This window comes from Misgurnus anguillicaudatus, chromosome 24 (assembly GCF_027580225.2).
Source record: "Misgurnus anguillicaudatus chromosome 24, ASM2758022v2, whole genome shotgun sequence".
Lineage (NCBI taxonomy): Eukaryota > Metazoa > Chordata > Actinopteri > Cypriniformes > Cobitidae > Misgurnus > Misgurnus anguillicaudatus.
In genome coordinates this window covers 8091261-8111742 of record NC_073360.2, presented here as the reverse complement: position 1 = coordinate 8111742, position 20482 = coordinate 8091261, and the positions used below count along the sequence as shown (strand labels likewise).

The following is a 20482-nucleotide window of genomic DNA, read 5'->3' as shown; positions in this document are numbered from 1 at the left end:
ATGAAGTCGAGCACACGCGTAAATTATCCATATTAGTGATGTACCAATGTTCAGATATGTTCTACTGAAAATATTTAACATTTATTTTTAATGAGCATCATTATAGCCTGTTGATTTCTGGTGTTTGGTCTGAATGCTAGGGTATGGCAACTGCCATACCCTGCCATACGCAAACGCCGCCCCTGGGTAAAACTACTGTGCACGTCGTTCAAATTCATTGATATTTCGTTCACTTGTAGTATAGCAATTCAACTAAATGTACATTACAATTTCAAGAATGTTTTCTGCACATCGCCTGAGGAAATCCAAAGTTGCGTCGAGGGGAACTAAGGGTGCTCTGAAAAGCCGCAGCGCAGCCTAAGGATTAAATTAAACCTCTGATTTTTAAACAGATGTGCAAATGAGCGTTCCGGTACGCTAAAAGCACGTTCTGGGCGCACGGAGAGGTGGTGGTATGCTCAAGAGCTATTTTTGGAAGTGGCGGTACTGAGTACCCTGGCGTTCCGGCCCACTTAAAGCACTGGTCATAATATGATTTTTAAAGGAACACGCCCACATTTTGGGAATTTAGCTTATTCACCGTATCCCCCAGAGTTAGATAAGTCCATACATACCTCTCTCATCTCCGTGCGTGCTGTAACTCTGTCTGACGCAGCCCCCGCTAGCTTAGCTTAGCACAAAGACTGGAAATGCATGGCTCCAGCTAGTATACTGCTCCCAATAAGTGACAAAATAACGCGATCATTTTCCTATTTATGTGTTGTGATTTGTATAGTCAAACCGTGTACAAATAACAAGGTGATATGAGACACAGCGATCTTTTAACAGTATACATACTGAGAACTATATTCTCTGAAGACGAAGCACTGCCGCATGGGCGGAGTGATCTGCTCGCAGCACACGAGAAGCCCCTGGTGAGGAGCAAAGAGTTCGGTCAGAGTTGTGCAAATCACTCCGCCCATGCGGCAGTGCTTCGTCTTCAGAGAATATAGTTCTCAGTATGTATACTGTTAAAAGATCGCTGTGTCTCATATCACCTTGTTATTTGTACACGGTTTGACTATACAAATCACAACACATAAATAGGAAAATGATCGCGTTATTTTGTCACTTATTGGGAGCAGTATACTAGCTGGAGCCATGCATTTCCAGTCTTTGTGCTAAGCTAAGCTAGCGGGGGCTGCGTCAGACAGAGTTACAGCACGCACGGAGATGAGAGAGGTATGTATGGACTTATCTAACTCTGGGGGATACGGTGAATAAGCTAAATTCCCAAAATGTGGGCGTGTTCCTTTAAGATGTAAAATAAATATTTTGTGTCCTCAGAGTGCGAATGTGAAGTTTTAGCTCAAAATACTCCACAGATAATTTATTATAACATGTTAAAATTGCCACTTTGTAGGCCTGAGCAAAAGTGTCCCATTTCTGGGTGCGTCATTTAAAATGCAAATGAGCTGATGAAATGCAAACACTGATCACCATGATGGTGGTTTGTTGTAATTGAGGCTACGTTTACAAGTGGGCGGCTATTTTCAAAAACGGACATTTCAACCTCTCTGGTTTCAAAAATAACAGTTTTCAGAAAAGTGTTCATTGACACGTACCCGTGTATATATGCCGTCAAGAGAAGCTCAAGCCCACGTAAGCCAATCACCGGCGGCACTGGTGGTGACGCGGACTGGTTCTTCATGTTGGAGAGAGGAGTTCTTGCAGTAGGTGTTGATGACGTCAAAGTACCGCGAGAGCGATTCGAATTAGACCTCTACGTGTGATTTCTCAACTCACTCTCGCTGTACGTTGACATCATCCGCCTGTCGGTTCTTGCAGCCCCGCTGACCTCCGAGCACTCGTCTCTGCTCCTCGACATAATGGAGCAGCTGTATACAAACACACGAAAAAGTTTGCACGAACATAAATGAGATCATGGAAGTGTTCAGAGTAGCAGTCACATGTAAACATAGGTCGCACTTTTGACGTAGGTGCGAGCTCTGGTGTTGGCCGCCTAAACATCCATTTGTCTCAGTTTACATGCAAGCGTGCAAACGAACGTTTTCAAAATATCCACTTTGGCGGTAAATCTACGTTTTCGTGTAAACGAAGGGCGCAAACGAAGGTAAATGTCTCCATTTTTCAAAATAACGTGTAAATGTAGCCTGAAAGTCAATTGTGCTGTCAACTTTTTTCTCTCACTGCACTAAATGGCAGTGTCGTGGTTGGATAGTTCAGATTAAGGGGCGGTATTATTGTAATTGGCCTTGCTATCTACCTCACAAAACAGGTAAAATCTGAACGACCTAATTTTTCACATGCTTGCAGAGAATGGTTTACCTAAACAGTTATAGCACTTAAACATGGAAAAAGTCAGATTTTCACACTATGACCCCTTTAAGATATTGGATCCCCAGTGCTTCTATCAAGAAAACTTAAAAAAAGATCAACCCATTAACTTAGTTTTGGCAAACCATTCTCTGCAAGCATGTAAAAAATTAGGTCATTCAGATTTCGCCTGTTTTGTGAAGTAGGTTTCGAATCTTATTACAATAATAACCCCCCCCCCCCCCCCCAATTTGCACTAACCAACCACAGCACTGCCATTTACTACAAAGAGAGAGAAAAAATAATTGACAGCACAATAATTATGGTGATCAGTGTTTGCATTTGAAGAGTTTCGTTGCAAAACGAGATAAGAAATCTCGCTTTTTGGTTGTGCGTTACAATTAATATCAATTCAACTGCAGTTGGTTTGTTTTGATTTAAACATTCATAACTTAAAAAATACGGCTAAGTAGCACCATAAAACAAAATAATAACATGATAACAATAATAAACATGTTTTGACAAACATTTTTAAAAACGGAGTTATCTCGTTTTGCAACGAAACAACGAATAATTTCATCAACTCACTTGTATTTTAAAGGACACGTTTTTCTAGCACCTACAAAGTGGCAATTTTAACATGCTATAATAAACTATCTGTGGGGTATTTTATTTTGAGCTAAAATATGTACTCTGGGGATACCAAAGATTTATTTGACATCTTTAAAAAATCTCACAATATGTCCCCTTTAAAAGGTTATTATTCACAGTGATGCCATATAACCATTTTTCAGTCAAAGGATCTAAAAGGCATTTCTTTAAAACTTTTTAATTATCTTAAGAAACTTTTTCATTACAAACTGTAACTTTAATGAAACAGAAAGGTTCTTCAGAAGAAACCAAGGGGTAGTGATTGATAATCTTAACCTCAAGGCAAAGCAAGTAAAGCAAAAGTTTATTTCTGTAGCACTCAGTGTCTTATTTTCTCTTTGCAATGCCCCTTAAATTCTCTTAAAATGAGAACTCTGCAGTGAGTGAAATTGTGATTTATGACTACATGGGACGGACACACTTTCTTTATCAGATTTTTCTATCAGATAGTGTAAAGTGATACTTCTAGTGACATTTGAAATCTCGGATAAACTCACATCACTCCAAAAATGTCAAGAACATGCACTTTTTTTTGCTTGTGGTGTTGTTAAATGATGCTAAAAACATATTTAGGTGTCATTCATTCTTTAGCATAGCACTTACTGGCTAGTTGCTCTACTGAGCCATGTGATGGTGTTGGTGCACATTACCCCACTAGGGGGCTCTCATGATCTTAATATTGGTTAGTGTCAAAGTAAAACTTTAAAGGTGGTGTGATGTGGTGTAGAGACTTCACAGCTCTTAATTAAACAAGGATGGTGCTCCACAAATAATGATTCATTCAATATGTTAATTAAACAAATGCTATCCCAATAGCTAATAGCATTCATTTTAAATTTTAAAGAGACAATTTTCTGTCATTTTTGTAAGGGTCAGTAACTTTTGATTAACAATGCGTTTTAATAAACAATACACTTTAAATACAAATTTCCCTGTTTACTATGAGCTTATTTCAAATATATAAAAGTGTAAATACATCATAAAAATGTCTGTCGTCCCTGGGTGGGCTCGAACCACCAACCTTTCGGTTAACAGCCGAACGCGCTAACCGATTGCGCCACAGAGACAGATACATACGTGTTCCTGCTAATCCTGTTTTACTGTTACTGTAAACATACTGTACTGCTTTACAAGCCTGAGCCTTACATCAATGATTTAATATACATATTGTCACTATCATCTTACCGATAAAAAATAAGCATGACATATCGTTTGTGTGCATGTTTGTAAAATAAGTGTTTAGTGTATTTGATCAAATGTAATGAATTATAGTAACACTTTCACTTCATTCCTTATTTCACCGTTATTGTTTTTAATCGTAGAATATCGCATTCACAAAAAAAAAACAGTGGTATGAAGTCAGAATCTTATGTTTGTTTAACACTTTTTTATTTATACTCAGGCATGTGTTGGGAAGCTATTAACGAGGGTCCTCACAGCGTGCAGTGACGTCATTGGCCGTAGTCTGCCGAAAAACGTGCTTTAGCGAAGGAGTAATTTCCATCGAAGTGGACCTTTAATTCAGTTTATTGATGAGTTAATTCATTGCAGACACAGTGAGTGTTTTAAGTGTTTTACTGTGCAGTTCTGTGTGTGTCTGCGAAATATATCTAACTTATATATGCTCGTGTGTGTGCCTGTATATTTGTATATAGCATTACACAGAAACATTGTTATTATTAGATCTCTTCGGTAAAAGATCTATAAGAAATATAATCTAAACAGAAGTGGTTCACTTAAGTATTTTGATTTGAATAATTTTGGCATCCATGTATTTTATAGGAATACCATCAGGGGCGTCATGCGACTTTTTTTAAGGTGGCACAGCTGACAGCTCACATAAATTTTCGCATAACGTTTACTGTCTGTCACACAGACATTAAAATAAATATTATATAACTTTTTCATGGCACTCCCACTTACATTTCTAACAATCGAGCCCCCTGCCTTCATGTTAAAACCATCAAAATAAATGAGTTGACAAACTTTCATATCAAACACTTTTACAGTTAAATCAGAATAATGACATATTGGCATCATATTTACATCTGAAATGGCATTTTTGTTTATTTACGTTATGTTTAATTGTCCCATTAATGCATTTGCACGACAACTCCGTTATGCTATAATTTAATGTCATTTTAAATCTATAAACTAAGTTAACGTTATATTAACAATGAAAATGACATAAGCAACGGCCACGTGATTGTATGTAACGTTCGATAATGATTAAAAAAAAAAGTAAGTTTATATAACATTTTTAGAGGAACACATGTTTGCACAAAATTTTACCTCATACGTGACGAGCATGTGCATGAGTCCGTGCCCCCGTGAACTCTGGCGTTGTACCAAGATGAATCTAGAAATCTACTAATACAACATCGAGACTGTCACATTTCAAACCATGCATTTTCTACACAGTGGAAGTTAACCGAACATTTCTGGGTTTGGAAATGTTTAGAGCGATTTTGTATGATGTTTAAATCTTCAGGTAAAATGCAGCAGCAAGAAGCCCGCGACCAGCGCTCAGATGCTGATGACGTTATCGACTGCGCTGTTGCGTCTGCAGCGCCTGCCGCCTGAATAAAATAACACGATCGAAACAACGAAAATCCCTGAAAAGTGACAAGGATGCAGCACAGAAATGATACTATTGTGTACATATTAAAAATATATAAAGACAAGTAACAGATTAATGGATGCTTCTTTGATTTAGAGGAGGTTGCATGCAAAATGAATTTGGCTGAAAAAATTGAAATGGGCATGACGCCTCTGAATGCCATAGTTGTTATATACATACTATGATTACTTGGATGAACTTGTATACAATACTTTATATTTATTGTCGATTTAAAATATTTTACAAGCACAACTGTCTTTCGGTGATCTCTGTAAAATGTTAGTAGCAGCTCTGTCCTTAAAAATCGATAGGAAATAATAAAAATGTAGTATTTTTTTTTAAAAGAGTTTACTATTAAAATTACATTGATTTGTTTGTTTTGAGAGATGTCATTGCTTGTGATTAAATCGATAATATTGATCATGATTTATCATGTTATAGTAATGGAGTACATGCAAGCCCCACCATCCAGCAACCAAGGGAATATGTGAGTATTAAATATGTTTACTTACAAATATCATTCTGTTTGATTTGTGAGCCTGCTCAATTATGTGGAAAATCGTAGTCACGGTTATTTTGGTTAAAAAAACATGACGGTTATTTAACATGATAACTCTGTGACTTTGAAAGCATGTACAGTGTTGCCAGATTGTTTATTAGTATTGTATTTGTACCATAATTTTGACCTATGTATGATCAATAATTTAAAAAAAAATCACATAGTACGATACTTTCCACATTTTGTGACACTTCAAATAGTTTTTGCCCTCAAAGGGCTTTATACTCATTGATGATCTATCTATGGATCCTACGTCTACCATCATAATTGTGAGAAGAACGCAAATGTGCGTAAAGCATGTCATGCATGTTCGATCTCTTGGTTTTGGCTGGAAGGAATACAGCTACGGCCTAAATCTTGGGAGAGTTTGGGTTTAGAGTTCGGTTTGGGGTAGGATTAGGATGAAAACACCGGCCCTGGCTAGATGGAATACAGCTACGCCCTAAATCCCGGGAAATATTGGGTTCAAGGGTAGGATTAGGATAAAACAGCGCTCGTTTGGCGAGATTTCACATGATTTTGGTGGTTGCTGTATCCCTTCTAGCCACAACTCCATCTCTTCAGTTCTCACATTATTTCTTCTCGGCCAATCAAAGTTGAGAATGACTCTCTCTCTTTCACAAATTAACGTTCCCAGTAGTTTCCAGTCAGTTATTTTGACCCTCCCACTAAGGTACACCTATGTATCTACTGGAAAAATCTGCAGGCTATCAAAAGTTGTTTGTCTAGATAAATAGCTGTATTCTGCTTCAGTATTTTTATTGAAATGTCTGATGTCTTGTTATTTTTCCACCCATCACTAGTCTTTGCTGTACATGTGGCATTCCCATTCCACCGAACCCAGCCAACATGTGTGTATCCTGCTTAAGATCTCAAGTGGACATCTCTGAAGGAATTCCTAAGCAGGTCTCCATCCATTTTTGCAGGCAGTGTGAACGATATTTATATTCATTCAGCTAAGTAAAGTGCACAAAAAAAATCGGACATTGGGCTCTCGTATGGGATCTTTTGCAAAATTGTGCTGGAACCTTCTTGACCTGTGTCTTTTCTATTTCTTTAGATATTTACAGCCTCCAGGCACGTGGGTTCAATGTGCTCTGGAGTCCAGGGAGCTTCTCGCTCTTTGTCTGAAGAAACTGAAAAGCTCAATGGCGAAGGTTGATAACATACAGAAATATCTTTATAACAGAGTACAAGTTCAGCTGATTCTCAGATTGTGTTTTGTTTCAAGGTGAGGCTTATTGATGCTGGATTCTTATGGACAGAACCACACTCCAAAAGAATCAAGATGAAACTGACCATCCAGAAGGAGGTGTGTGCTTGATGTTTTTCAGTGTGATCTAGGCAAGGTGTATGTGAATATGAGACTGATGTGTTGTGACTGTTTTCAGGTGATGAATGGAGCCATTCTGCAGCAGGTCTTTGTGGTGGAGTTTGTCATTCAGGCGCAGATGTGTGATGATTGTCATCGGGTCGAAGCTAAAGACTTCTGGAAAGCTGTAGTGCAACTGAGGCAGAAGGTACAAACAGAAAGTGATTGTCACATTGTGATGTGCAAGGGGAAATATGTGACCGCAAAACCAGTCGTATGTCAAACAGGTATATTTGTAGAAAAAATACATAGCATGGGTTAATTATATATGATGATAGATTTTTCTTATGCCAAAAATCATTCGTATATTATGTAAGGATCATGATCCATGAAGATATTTTGTAAATGTCCTACCGTAAATATATTAAAACTTTAGGGGCTCCAATGGGTAAATTAAAAGTTAAGATTTTCTAGGCAGATATGGCTAAGAACTATACTCTCACAGTGTTTCCTCTAGGATTTTTTCCAGCTGTGGCTGCAGGGGGCGCCCATGATGATTATAAATGTACATTATTTTTATTTAGAATATAGGCTACAGTAAACTAACATGTATTTTTTTATCATTTTCATGCTTTCATTTACTTTTCCTTCTATTTATAACATATTGCTTTTCTATGTTTGATCAAAACTGTATTTTCTTAAAAATACGTTACATAGCTACGTTGTACGGATCTTTCATTGTAGTTTTAATGTAGTGTTCAAAGCAAGTTCGTGCTTGTGTTTAGCGTTACAGTTCCCTGTTGCAAAGTCATGCACAGTCCTGTTTGCTAATCCGCACCCCTGTGATTGACAGAACACCCGACCAGTTATCCGACATCAGCAGCGATTTTATTCCACACCCGGCCCCATTGACATAAAGACTGTGACCCTGACCCGGTCCGCAAATCACGCAGTTAAATAGAAACCTTTAACGTTCTTCAGACAGCTTAAACACAAATAAGCACAGGGCCATTTAAAAACTGTTACCTATCAGAATCGAGTCGAAATTTGGTATTGGATGTTAGACCCGCATTTCACTCTTGCCTATTGAGTCCCGACCTGCATCTACGACGCAAATGACACGTTAATATTATTACACCTGTTACATCAAATATTATGCGTTTCACCCGCGGGTACCCCGACCCTGCTGTCTGAAAACAGATGAAACAGTCTCACCTTCTGCCTCAAGTTTTTATTACCAACGTCCTATAGGGAATAATGTAAGTTTCCTTACAAACAGATTCGACTATTAATGTCTTTTAGTCCCATATGAGTAGTATTCAGTATTTAGCCTTTTGTTTTTGGACCAATATCTTATCATTTAATGTGAAACTTTGTGAGTGTTGATCTGAAGCACAGAAGATTTACAGCTGAGCGGTCAGCAATGCGCTGCGTTTATATATTCTGAATAAATAATGGCCTGATAACTTGATAATTTGAGTACAGTGATTACAAATGAAAACTCGTAATATGTTAAATCTAAAGTTTAATCATGTCTTTTCTCGCAGCCCTGCGCTGCATCCGCGTATATGCACCGGTGAACGGCATATGCGTGATGACCTTGCACCTTAAATTTCCCTAAATTTATGGTCATACATATAAAATTAAAACAACATTCGATACTTTAAATTGTGTATTTTATTTGTGTAAACTCACAATAAGAAGAAAACATTGTGCTTAATTAAAATCATTAAAAACTTGACGTGCTTTCTGCTGCTTTGGTTTTACAGCGCGTCACAAAAAAGAACAGAAACTCAAATACTTTTTTATTCGTTTTGTCAATCTAATAATTATTTAAGTGTAACATATTTCGTGAAGGCTTATTTATTTTATTATTATTTCTCAAAACAGAGACGTTATTATAATCTGTTGAATTTAAATCTATTTGTGCATGAAACTAAACCCCTGGGGGAAATTATGATATTTTAGGAGATTTATTTATAAATGAGTGAACTACGCGAATCCTAAAAAGTATTTATTTCTTTAAGACAGACAGTCTGGCAGGGCTCTTTATTTTTCGAGCGGCCGTGGAATTAGTCTAGACGGGATACAGGAAATGCTAAAAGTTTAGGATTAGATCATTTGGAGTTAGGGTTAGGATGAAAACAGCGGCTCTGGCTAAATGAGATACAAATACATCCTAAATCCTGTGAAATGTTGTTTTTAGAGTTGGGTTTGGATGAAGGATTAGGATAAAAACAGTACTCATTCGGCGAGATTTCTTTTGCTGTATCCCTTCTATCCACAACCGTGGCGGGCCGCCACAGTAGAATGTATATAGCGGAAACACTGTGTCATTCTGGCATAATGACTTTGGCAGGGGCGCAATGATATTACGCAGCCTAAAATGGTCCGCTGCTATTGAAAGTTACTAAGGGGACTATTTTCGACTGCTGTGTAATAACATTCTTGCTATAGAAAACACATTTTTACTGAAATTAGTCAAAATGGATTTATTGTGTTTTGGAACCAAACTCTTTCAAGTTCAAGCACTTTATGTGTCTGATGTAAACTCCACATAGACTTCAATTCAAATACTTTCATTATTTAGTTAATTTCTGTAAGTATGAATGTACTGCTGTTAAAGCTTTTTTTAAAATATTAATGTTTTACTATGGTAACGTCTTGTTGATCATCATTATTATTTAATCTTTCTTTGTTCTGTCAGACTGTTCACAAGAAAACATTTTACTATCTGGAGCAGCTGATCCTGAAGCACAAGCTCCATCAGAACACGGTTCGCATCAAAGAGATCCACGGTACATTTCCCATCATCCTCTCTGTTTCTCCAGTCATCTTTTCCTCCTGTGTTTTATTAACGTTTCTCTGTTTTACTTTCAGAGGGCATTGATTTTTACTATGGCTCTAAGCAGCACGCTCAGAAGATGGTGGATTTTTTGCAGTGTACAGTTCCCTGCAGGTATGGAGGACAAAAGCTATCATCTATGTCCAATGGTCATCTGTAATATTCCCATCAGTATGTCAGGAACTGGAAATAAAGAGCTCCATGCTCGAATATCTGTCTGCAAAATTGATTCACATTTCAAAAACAAAACAATTTTAATTGAATTTCACAAAGTGAATTATGCATTGTCAGTTTATCACGTCGCATACATGAGAAAATTACACTTGTATCTTTGCTTTGAATATCCATGATTGTTGAATTGAGTGTGTGAAATTTGGGTTGTCAAACACTGAGAGTGATAATCAAGGGCCGACAGCTTGTATGATTTATTTAGTTGGAAAATTGCCGTAACAAAATTTTTTTTTACTTGATCTCAAACATTAGCAGTAACATACAGTAAAACAACCTGTACAAACACACACACATACATGAAGAACAATATAATGCAGAAGTCTCACATCTCAGGAGACAGAACAATTTCCTTCATTATTTACTTGAATGATATAAGACACACATGTGTAAGTACCAGAGGAGATGTAAACATAAACAACTAGTAGCCGGTTGCATAAACTTCTAATGTCCCCTTACATAGAAATCGCTTCCCTAAACGTACAAATTGCTTTGTCGTAAAGGTGCCAAAGTTGGCCAGCTATGACTTTTAATCTGGCCTGTCATGCCACGTAAGATAAGGATAAAGGATAAATGTCATTGACACTGAATGTTCATATTACTAATTAAACATTTTCTAAAATGTAAACATTTTTTGTTTTTTTACGTGACAAAAATGTAAATTGGAATTAAATGCAAGGAATTAAACTGCAAGGACCGCAATTGAGGACCACTGACTCTAATGCATCTGAAGTGCATGAAGTTAAAGATGTTTAAAGATATCTGAAGTGATGTGTGGGATGATAAATTATCGCCATTGCTTTTCTCTGCAGGTGTAATTCATAAATTTAGCTATTTCTGCTCTGTAGTTAATTTTCTCCATCCTTTGTGTAAAATTAAAAGTGTAGTTTTGTTTGTTAAGGTCAAAGGCTTCTCAGCGGCTCATATCTCACGATGTTCATACAAATACCTACAACTACAAAAGCACATTCTCAGTGGAGATTGTTCCTGTGTGCAAGGTAAAACACTTCCACCAAACATTTACATTTGTTTTGGCTCAAGCAATTTTTATGTCACAGCATAATGTTGTGTCTTACTGTCTGTACAGATAAAGTTCCTCTGAACACACACAGTCAAATGAGTCCTGTCAGTGTTATGGTTATAGATTTCATGTAATGACATTGTGTGTTTGTGTTACAGGATAACGTGGTGTGTCTGTCCCCACGGCTCGCCCAGAGTTTGGGTAACATGGGTCAAGTGTGTGTTTGTACTCGGGTCACCAGCGCCATTCATCTGATTGACCCCAACACCCTGCAAAGTGAGTTACTCATCTCACCTGTCACCCTTCTGTTACCCTTCAGCTAATCAACCTGTATGCTACTGGACTAAATATTTCACCAGTTCTGTGTGATCTCATAAATAAGATGTTAAATGAAACACTATGGAGCGGTTTCCCGGAGAGGGTTTAGATCAATCCAGGACTAGGCCTTAGTTATATTAGGACATTTAAGTATTAAGACAAAAAAAGTCACAGATATATGTTAAGATATGTCAGTACAAGGTGTTTTTTTAATAAAGACGGCTCGAACATGCATTTTAGTCTGGGACTAAGACGAATCCTGTCCGGGAAACCACCCCTATATGCACTATTATCTGATATTGACTGTTGTTCATTGAATCAATGTGTTTTATGTGTGTTTCAGTTGCGGAGGTGGATGGAAATACTTACTGGCGTCACCCATTTAACAGTCTGTGTAGCCCAAAACAGTTAGAAGAGTTTATTATCATGGACATAGAGATCATCAGAGATCAGAAACTTGGAGCCGGCGCTGGACTCACATCCAATAAAGTAAAACATGATCTATAATCTACATGCAAGCTTAAATATACACCCTTTTACTCTTAGTAAACATTGTGAAGGTTTTTGTTGGCGGAGTTTAGGTGAAGGCAGAAAGACTGCCGACTGCTTCACTAACACTATATAGATGTTTTTTTGCTTAAACTTTACGATAAGGTTGTATTTCTTACATTAGTAAATGCATTAGCTAACATGAACTAACAATAGTTTTTCATCATTTATTGATCTTTGTTCAGTTATTATGGCATTGCCAATTTGTAGCCGACTCTATGCCGATTTGTATTAGCCGTCTCCAGTTTTCCCTTTCCCTTTTGCTTAGATTATAACATTTAATTTAATAAGACAATTAAATAAGTGTGTGTGTGTGTGTTTCTCCAGCACACATTAGCTGAGGTTTGGGTTCAGAAGACATCAGATATGGACTCTGGTCATCAGTATCACTGCAGAACATTTCTGGGTCATCTGCTGAATATTGGAGATTTGGTTCTAGGGTGAGTTCACCTCCACACAAACCTTTATTCATTCACTACATATGCAGTAGGATGATTATAACTGATATACTTCGGTTTTGACTTCAGGTTTGATTTTGCCAATGCTAATATCAACGATGAGTTTCTGAATAAGATGAACCCTCACCGTGTTCCTGATGTGGTAAGACATTTTAATTCTTTCAGCTGTTCGAAAGTTAAAGGAATAGAGATGCATTGATTGCAATTTTCTTGCCCGTTTAGATTTTTCTGTAGGTGTGACCTGCCGATACCGATTTCTTTCTAAGAACTATAATTGACAGCATGTAGACTACAAACAAAAATCCACTTTTCTTTATAAAACGTTATTTTCATCATTAAAAAATATAATTAAACATTGCACTTTTACCCAACTGCATTAAATTACAGGATTTCATTTGAACAGATCTCAAAATAAAGTGCTTTCAGACTCATTATGTTAGATAGTATGACGTGTAGACTTAGATTGATCATGCTTTTAAACAAAATAAGCAAGCAGCAACATGTAGTGCTTTCTATATCCGTCATTCTAAATATATACAAAGTCCATTTCATGTCTTTCAGTTTGTAAACCGAATTAAAGAGCTGTTTTTGAAATGTGTGCATGCTATGAGCTTTAAGACCCTGGGGAATCCTAGGGATGAGTAACATAGAAGGAAACTTGCGGATCAATTAAATATCTTAAAAAAAACCAACAACAGATAACTATAACACGACAACAAAATCACTCTTTAAATGCAATGTACGTTATTTACAGCAATAATCTGACATTAAATCCATCTGAACAAATGAATTGGTACTCCACCCCCCTCTTGACATCATCAACTATATTGTTGAACCCACATATTTTAAACAACAGATGTGCGAAAAAGTTACTATGTTTTCTGGGAACAGTCGAGACAAGCTAGTTAGTTTTTCCAACTATGCGTTGTACTATGGTGGTTCAGCAGCGAGTTATGTCATTGTTCGGGAAATGCATCACTGAGTCCTGCACACGGGCGGATGAACAGGTAGAATAATATTGACATGTCATTTGCGGATGCGGGACAGGGATCAGTATAGGCACGGGCAGACTGCATGGGCAGTTTGGGTCTTGGTCTTTATGTGAAACGGATCACGTTTCCAGTTACAAAATTAAATTAATGCATCTGTTGGGTGCTGCTTCCACTGCAAGTGTGTGTGTGGCCGTGATGTTATTGCTTGCGCCACTGGCAACAAAAGAACCGGCTCAGTCATGAGACTGATCGGCCGGTTACCGGTCCGGCCAATCATGCATAATATCGGCTAATTCCGGTCTCTAGCCGATCGATCGGTGCATCTCTATAAAGGAATAGTTAAAGGCGGAGTCCATGATGTTTGAAAGCCAATGTTTTTTTTTATTTTTTTTTTTTTTATTATTATTTATATAGTGCAAACACAGAAAGTGACTCTATTTACATGTGGTAAATAACAATGAATAGAACAAAACGGAAAAAAAACAGATAAGACAAACAAATAATAAATACAGCCATTGCCCATACATAATATGTTGTAAGTATATGTGTGTGTAAAGAATGAGGGGATATTTAGAGTAATGCATACATGTTGAACAGTAGGTAATCCAATTAATAGATACATTTAGATAAATTCATGCGGTTAGAATAGAGGTAGAAAGAAAGAGGAAAAAAAAAAATATTATTTTATAATAATAATAATAATAATAATAATTAATAATTTATTATTTTACAATAATAATAAAAAAAAAATATATATATATATATATATATATATATATACCAATAAATAAAAAGGGGGAGGTAGCACAAACCGAGGGGTTGAAAGATGAGGAAAATACATACACCACAAGCACCTAGCCTTGTGTGTTTTGAGGTATTGGGGACAGATGTGGCATCGGGCCCAAGGAGCAGCCCCTCATGGTCCCATAGGGTAGTTCCAACCTCAGGCCTACCCTGTTTTGTTTGAATAATGATAAATGAAAAATGAAAACCTCTAATGTGTGGTGCATTTAAAAAAAATGGACATGCAGTGGAGATCCAGACCCGGGTAGTGGTCAGGTCAACACACACGTCACACTTACCCTATGTTATATTTGTTATATTAGGTTGATATTGAATTAATATGTCGATCAAGAAATCTACTGGTGTTTAGTGCATTAAAAACAGTGTGATGTGCAGTGCCGAACCAGGTCATAGTAAAGCCCTTGCCAGCACACACGCCACACTTGCCCTATATTTTGGTTATGGTGTCGATATTATATTTTTAAAGTGTTTTAATAAATAGCAATAATAATAATAATAATAATGATAATGATAATAATAAACGGAGGAGGCACGAAAAGCTGGGTCAGACTGAGGCTGGGAATAGAAGAGGAAAGATTATGGGGACAACCAGGTGGCAATTTCCTCAAACTCAATTTTAGTTATTGTTGTTAATCCATTTAATCATATATTGTAATTGGTTTGCTAAAAAGTAATGTTGAAAATTTGGAGCTTCTAGGCCACCTTGTAGTTTTGTTTTCTGTAATTTTGCCAGCGATATTTTAGGTGTTTTGTTTTTCCAGTAAAAATGAGAAATTAACGTATCTAATGTTTTAAACCATTTATCTGTGGGTGTTACTGGGAGCATTGAGAATAGATAGTTCATTTGTGGTAGAATCTTCATTTTGACTGTAGCTATGCGGCCAATAAGTGATAATGGGAGGTTAGTCCAGCGTTTGAGATCATCAGTAATTTTCTTTAAAATGGGTGAATAATTAAGATTAAATAACTCTGACAGTTTGGACGAAATATTGATACCCAAATATGTAATGTTGCCCGTGTGGAGCGGGAGAGACTTATTATGAGCTGTAGAATCCCATGCGTCTTCGGAGAGAGGTAGTATGGTTGATTTGGTCCAGTTAATTGTGTAATCGGAAATCTTGGAGTAGGTATTAATAATTTTAAAGGTTTCTTCTAATGAGGTATGCGGGTCTTGTAAACATAATAATAGATCGTCTGCATATAGACATATCTTGTGTTCTGTATTTAAATCTTGTATTCCTTTAATTTTAATATTTTGTCTAATTGCTGCCGCCAGTGGTTCTATAAAGATAGCAAATAAGGAAGGAGAGAGAGGACATCCCTGTCTGGTTCCGCGATTAAGTGTAAATTTTTTGGACGTGATACCGTTTGTGGTGATTGTGGCCATAGGTGAAGTATATAATATTTTTATCCATTGAATAAACGAGTCTCCAAAGCCAAATTTGTGTAGAGCGTTAAATAGAAATGTCCAATTTACTTTATCGAATGCTTTTTCTGCATCGAGTGATACAATTATAGAGTTAGTTTGTTTTTGTTGGGCAAGGTTAATCAAGTTAAATAATCTACGGATGTTATCTGAGGCATTTCTGTTTTTAATACAGCCAGTTTGATCCTGATGAATTAATGTTGGAATGACTGACTCAATTCTTTTAGCTAATGCTTTAGTTATAATTTTTAAATCTGTGTTTATTAATGATAGCGGACGATAACTGGTAGGATACATTGGATCTTTATTTGGTTTTAACAAAAGAGTCATGTTGGCTGTGTTCATATGTGTCGGTATTGTGGACGTGCTCTTTATTTCTGCGACAACTTTACAAAATAGCGGTGATAAAATTTGCCAGAAGTGTTTATAGAATTCAGCTGGTAAACCGTCGGGACCGGGTGATTTATTATTAGGCATATTGTCTAAGGCTTTACTTAGTTCCTGTTTTGTGAGGGGTGCATCTAATACATTTGCCTGTTCTTTTGTTAGTTTTGGCAGTTGTATGTCTTTCAAGAAATTATCTATTTCCGTTTCGCCTGGGGTGTGGTCACAGGAGTATAATTTATAGTAGAAAGTTCGAAATATGTTATTAATTTTTGAAATTTAATTTATTTAATTAAATTTGAAAGCCAATGTTGATATTTGAAATCACCTAAACAAACACGCCCCTACCCCAATACAATCTGGACCTTCTGTTGATAGACCCGCCCCACACATACGCAACCCGGCATTTGATTTGATTTGATTTGATTAGCTATAAGTGTGTTTTGGTAGTCGGCCCGTCTCCTTTTCCAAACCGTTTTTCAAACATCGTGGACTCCGCCTTTAATTCTTCATTTACTCAACATCATGTGCCACAAACGTATATGGCTTACATTGTATATTTTCATAAGAAACATAAACATACTCGTACTAAAGCAATAAACCCCGCAAAGCAGTGGGTTACCAGTGCATTTTATAACAGCTAAGGGGCGTTGTTTGTCATTTGTTCTCTTATTAGTTATCACCTCTCAAATTTTCAGCTAAAAGAGATAATTCCATTTTTGTGAAGAACTTTTGTAAGAGATCAGATTCAGATCCTGATCAAAACTTACACGTCATGCTAAATCCACCACAACGCTGTTGTGTCGAGTGAATGCGTCAGTGTTTAAGTTGGGTAAGATTGCCATAGAGTGGATAATAGCGGAAATATCAATAAGACAAAAACAACTCGGAGAACGTTTTCTCTTTATTGACGAAATGACTCAACAATATTAATTGACATTTATCTGGATATCGCCATAATTGTGCAAAGGTAGAAAAATAAAAAAAATGATTAAAGACTGTGATGTTTATTTTCATAAATCAGTACACAGCAACAGTGGCGCAGTGTTACTTGTGATGCGGTCTGAACCGTGGGTTTACCGGGGTATTTTATCACGGCTTAGAACGCGTTTCAACCAATCAGAATGAAGAACCAGAACGGGCCGTTTTATAAGGTACAATAAAACATATAGACACAAATTTACAAATGTAAAAACTGGTCTTAAGTTAAAAAGTCTTAATTTAAGTTCCTCTGTATTGATCCTTAAAGATTTATACCTTAGTTATGTTTATACATTATGTTGTCTGTATTGCCAAATGTAACACCAAAATCATTCAAAAATCATTAATTTTCTTTGAAATACATTTGTAAATGTTATTTAGCAAAGTAAATGCTAGATTTGTAAAGTATTGCAGTACCTAATACAGTTTAAAGTCACAGGCATTATGCTTTTAAAATTGTGCTTCCTTACATTTCTTCAACCACCGGATCAACGTCATCAGTTTTGGGGCAGTTTTACTCTCATTTCTAGATGTTTGTGTTTGAGCCACCACATATAAAAGAAACTGTTTCTAAACCAGAACCCACTGCTAACCCATCGCGGTTTGTCAATGCAGAAACTGATGTATGAAACGGCAATGAATATTACGCGTTGCAACAGCGTTGTGAGGTTAACCCTGTGTGAAAAGTTCCTCTATAAGGGTTAAAAGCAGAATTGTTGTTTAGTTTGAACAGGAAACATGAGAGAGTATCATTTTAAGAGAGTGTTAATGATGTTCAGGTGCTGATCAAGAAGAGTTATGATCGTGTGAGGCGTGTGAAGAACAGAATCTGGAAACTGAAGGAGTTGGAGAGAGAGAGAGAAGCTGCCGACACTGATGATGAGAGGTAAAGAAGTTAGGAAAGGATTGTAAAGAAATAAACATTCATAGATCAGCTGATAAGAAAAGTGAACCTCACTCTATAAATGACATGAGAATAAAACACACACACAAATAAACTAAATGTGTTGCTATACCTGTTAAACTATCCAACATGTTTGTTGATGTTTCTTATAGACAATACAATGAGTTCCTGGAAGACTTGGAGGAAGATGAGCTCCTGAGGAAGAACATCAACATCTTCAGAGGTACACACACACACACACACGCACTTGTGTTCTTACTGGCCTATCAGGTGTTATTCTGTTAGCATTATCAACAAGTGCTTGATCAAATATAACTCCTAAATATAACAAAAATATTGTAATAATACAGATCTCAGGTCATTCAGAAACAGCGGTTTGTTGTCAGAATCCATTAAGAGTCTGATAATAAATAATGTTTGTTTACATGAAAACATGTCAGGTGCACTGAGAGGGTTTAATTTTTTACTAAACTTATTAAACTTTCTCCATTTGTACAGACACATCAAAGATCCCGGTGGAGAGTGACACTGATGATGATGGAGCTCCCAGGATCTCTCTGGCTGAGATGTTAGAAGATCTGAGTTTAAATGATGCCACGGGTGGAGAGGGAGCTGACATGATGACTGATGAATAAACAAACACATTTTCAATGATGTTACTTTATATCAATTTAATGTCATTTGAAAAGCTGTGGTGCAATTCTGCATTGCCTCAGTTAACCCATTAAAAGATTTCATAATCCAGCAGATGTGTTCGACAGACTAAATCAATTATTTTACATTTTAAAAACATTGTATACTTACTTGTTTTATTCATTTAATTTTTGGAGGTCAGAATAAACTGGTCTGCTTGGATGTAAAGTTAATTTTAACAGACTGGTCAAACGAGCAGCTATTTTTTAAGATTTAATGCCATTGACTTAACAATCATAAATGCACTTTATAGTGTTTATTTAAAGCATCATTCATATGCAGAGCAGTGTAATGTAGTTTATGGTCAGAAACCAGAAGTACAAAATATTTATTATGTACAGTAACTCACACACATCTGTGGTTTTTGTGCCATAGAGTTACTTTCCCAGTGCTGATTTGTGACCCAGTCTATGTAAACCCAGCTAAAGTCATTTATCCATGATTTACTGTTTTCTACATTAGCTCATAAAGAACATTGTGTGAAAATATAATCTTAATATATTTAATATTGACTGATTAAGATCATGCCAAAGAAATTAATGAGTGAAATCATGACAGTGTCACATCATCATGTGTTGTCAGCCATTTCGGATAAACCTGCCCCCAACTAAACTGGTTAGTTGCTTTACATGCAAGTGAGATGTGGACTACTTGAAATATGTGACCCTGTCTGTGAAACTAATACTAATCTAATGATGACATTGAAGTGGAAATCAGTTTACTAAATAATGTAAACTTCCACTTTTTTCCACTTCAAATTTTGAACTTGCTTATTGATTATGTATTTGTATAGTGGTTTTACAATACTAAATTATATACCACGTGATTAAATACTAAAGAGTGATGGCAATGTAGATGTGTCTTTGGATGCAAAAGAAAGCTTATGGTGAAGGTTTATGATGTTATATTGGTTTTAAGAGCTGTCAGGTCTGATTGTGATTCGGTGAAGTTATAACATCACACTGTTGTTATAGAGAATATCTCAATACTGCTTTTTAGTGCAGTTGGTCATGATGAGAAGCTGTTGTTTATCTGTGATTAACTATGGCAAAGTCACTGTGTTCCTGCTTTCACAGATAAGGCTTACGGCTAGTCCTAGACTAAGACACATGTTTGAGCTGTCTAAACTGAAAATAACTTGCACATACAGATCTTAAAATAAGATTTGTCTCAAGATATGCACCAATAACATTTTTCTAAAGCATGTTCAAAAGATGCTTAACCCTTATATTTTCCAGCAATCCAGCCCCTATTTTCCTTTATACATTATAGTTCCGTGGGGGTAAAAATAACCCCAGAGATTAAAAGAGTGATTACAAAAAATATATAAATTTTTTAATGATACAAATAATATATATTTTTTTGTTTACTTCCCATTTATACATTAATGCTGTGTTTTTGGAGATATTAAGTACTTTTGT

General features: G+C 36.4%; 1 protein-coding gene and 1 non-coding gene across 2 annotated transcripts; one reads left to right on the top strand and one right to left on the bottom strand.

Annotated features, from left to right (window-relative positions):
* Window positions 1-3960: 3960 nt before the first annotated feature.
* trnan-guu (transfer RNA asparagine (anticodon GUU)) lies at window positions 3961-4034 on the bottom strand. Its single transcript has one exon. It is a non-coding gene; the product is annotated as a tRNA-Asn (tRNA).
* A 335-nt stretch (window positions 4035-4369) lies between these two features.
* nmd3 (NMD3 ribosome export adaptor) lies at window positions 4370-19112 on the top strand. Its single transcript, XM_073862553.1, has 16 exons — window positions 4370-4523; window positions 6029-6074; window positions 6950-7091; window positions 7214-7303; window positions 7378-7458; window positions 7538-7666; window positions 10166-10256; window positions 10339-10417; window positions 11433-11529; window positions 11711-11828; window positions 12214-12359; window positions 12747-12859; window positions 12947-13019; window positions 18244-18350; window positions 18521-18591; window positions 18867-19112. The coding sequence occupies exons 2-16, from the start codon at window positions 6031-6033 to the stop codon at window positions 19001-19003; spliced, it is 1518 nt and encodes a 505-aa protein (XP_073718654.1). The 5' UTR covers window positions 4370-4523; window positions 6029-6030; the 3' UTR covers window positions 19004-19112.
* Window positions 19113-20482: the final 1370 nt, after the last annotated feature.

Coding starts and splice junctions, on each gene's coding strand:
- nmd3 (XM_073862553.1), top strand. CDS start 6,031: ATGGAGTACATGCAAGCCCCACCATCCAGCAACCAAGGGAATAT. Junction 7,667..10,165: donor TAGTGCAACTGAGGCAGAAG/GTACAAACAGAA, acceptor TTGTTCTGTCAG/ACTGTTCACAAGAAAACATT. Junction 11,530..11,710: donor AGATTGTTCCTGTGTGCAAG/GTAAAACACTTC, acceptor TTTGTGTTACAG/GATAACGTGGTGTGTCTGTC.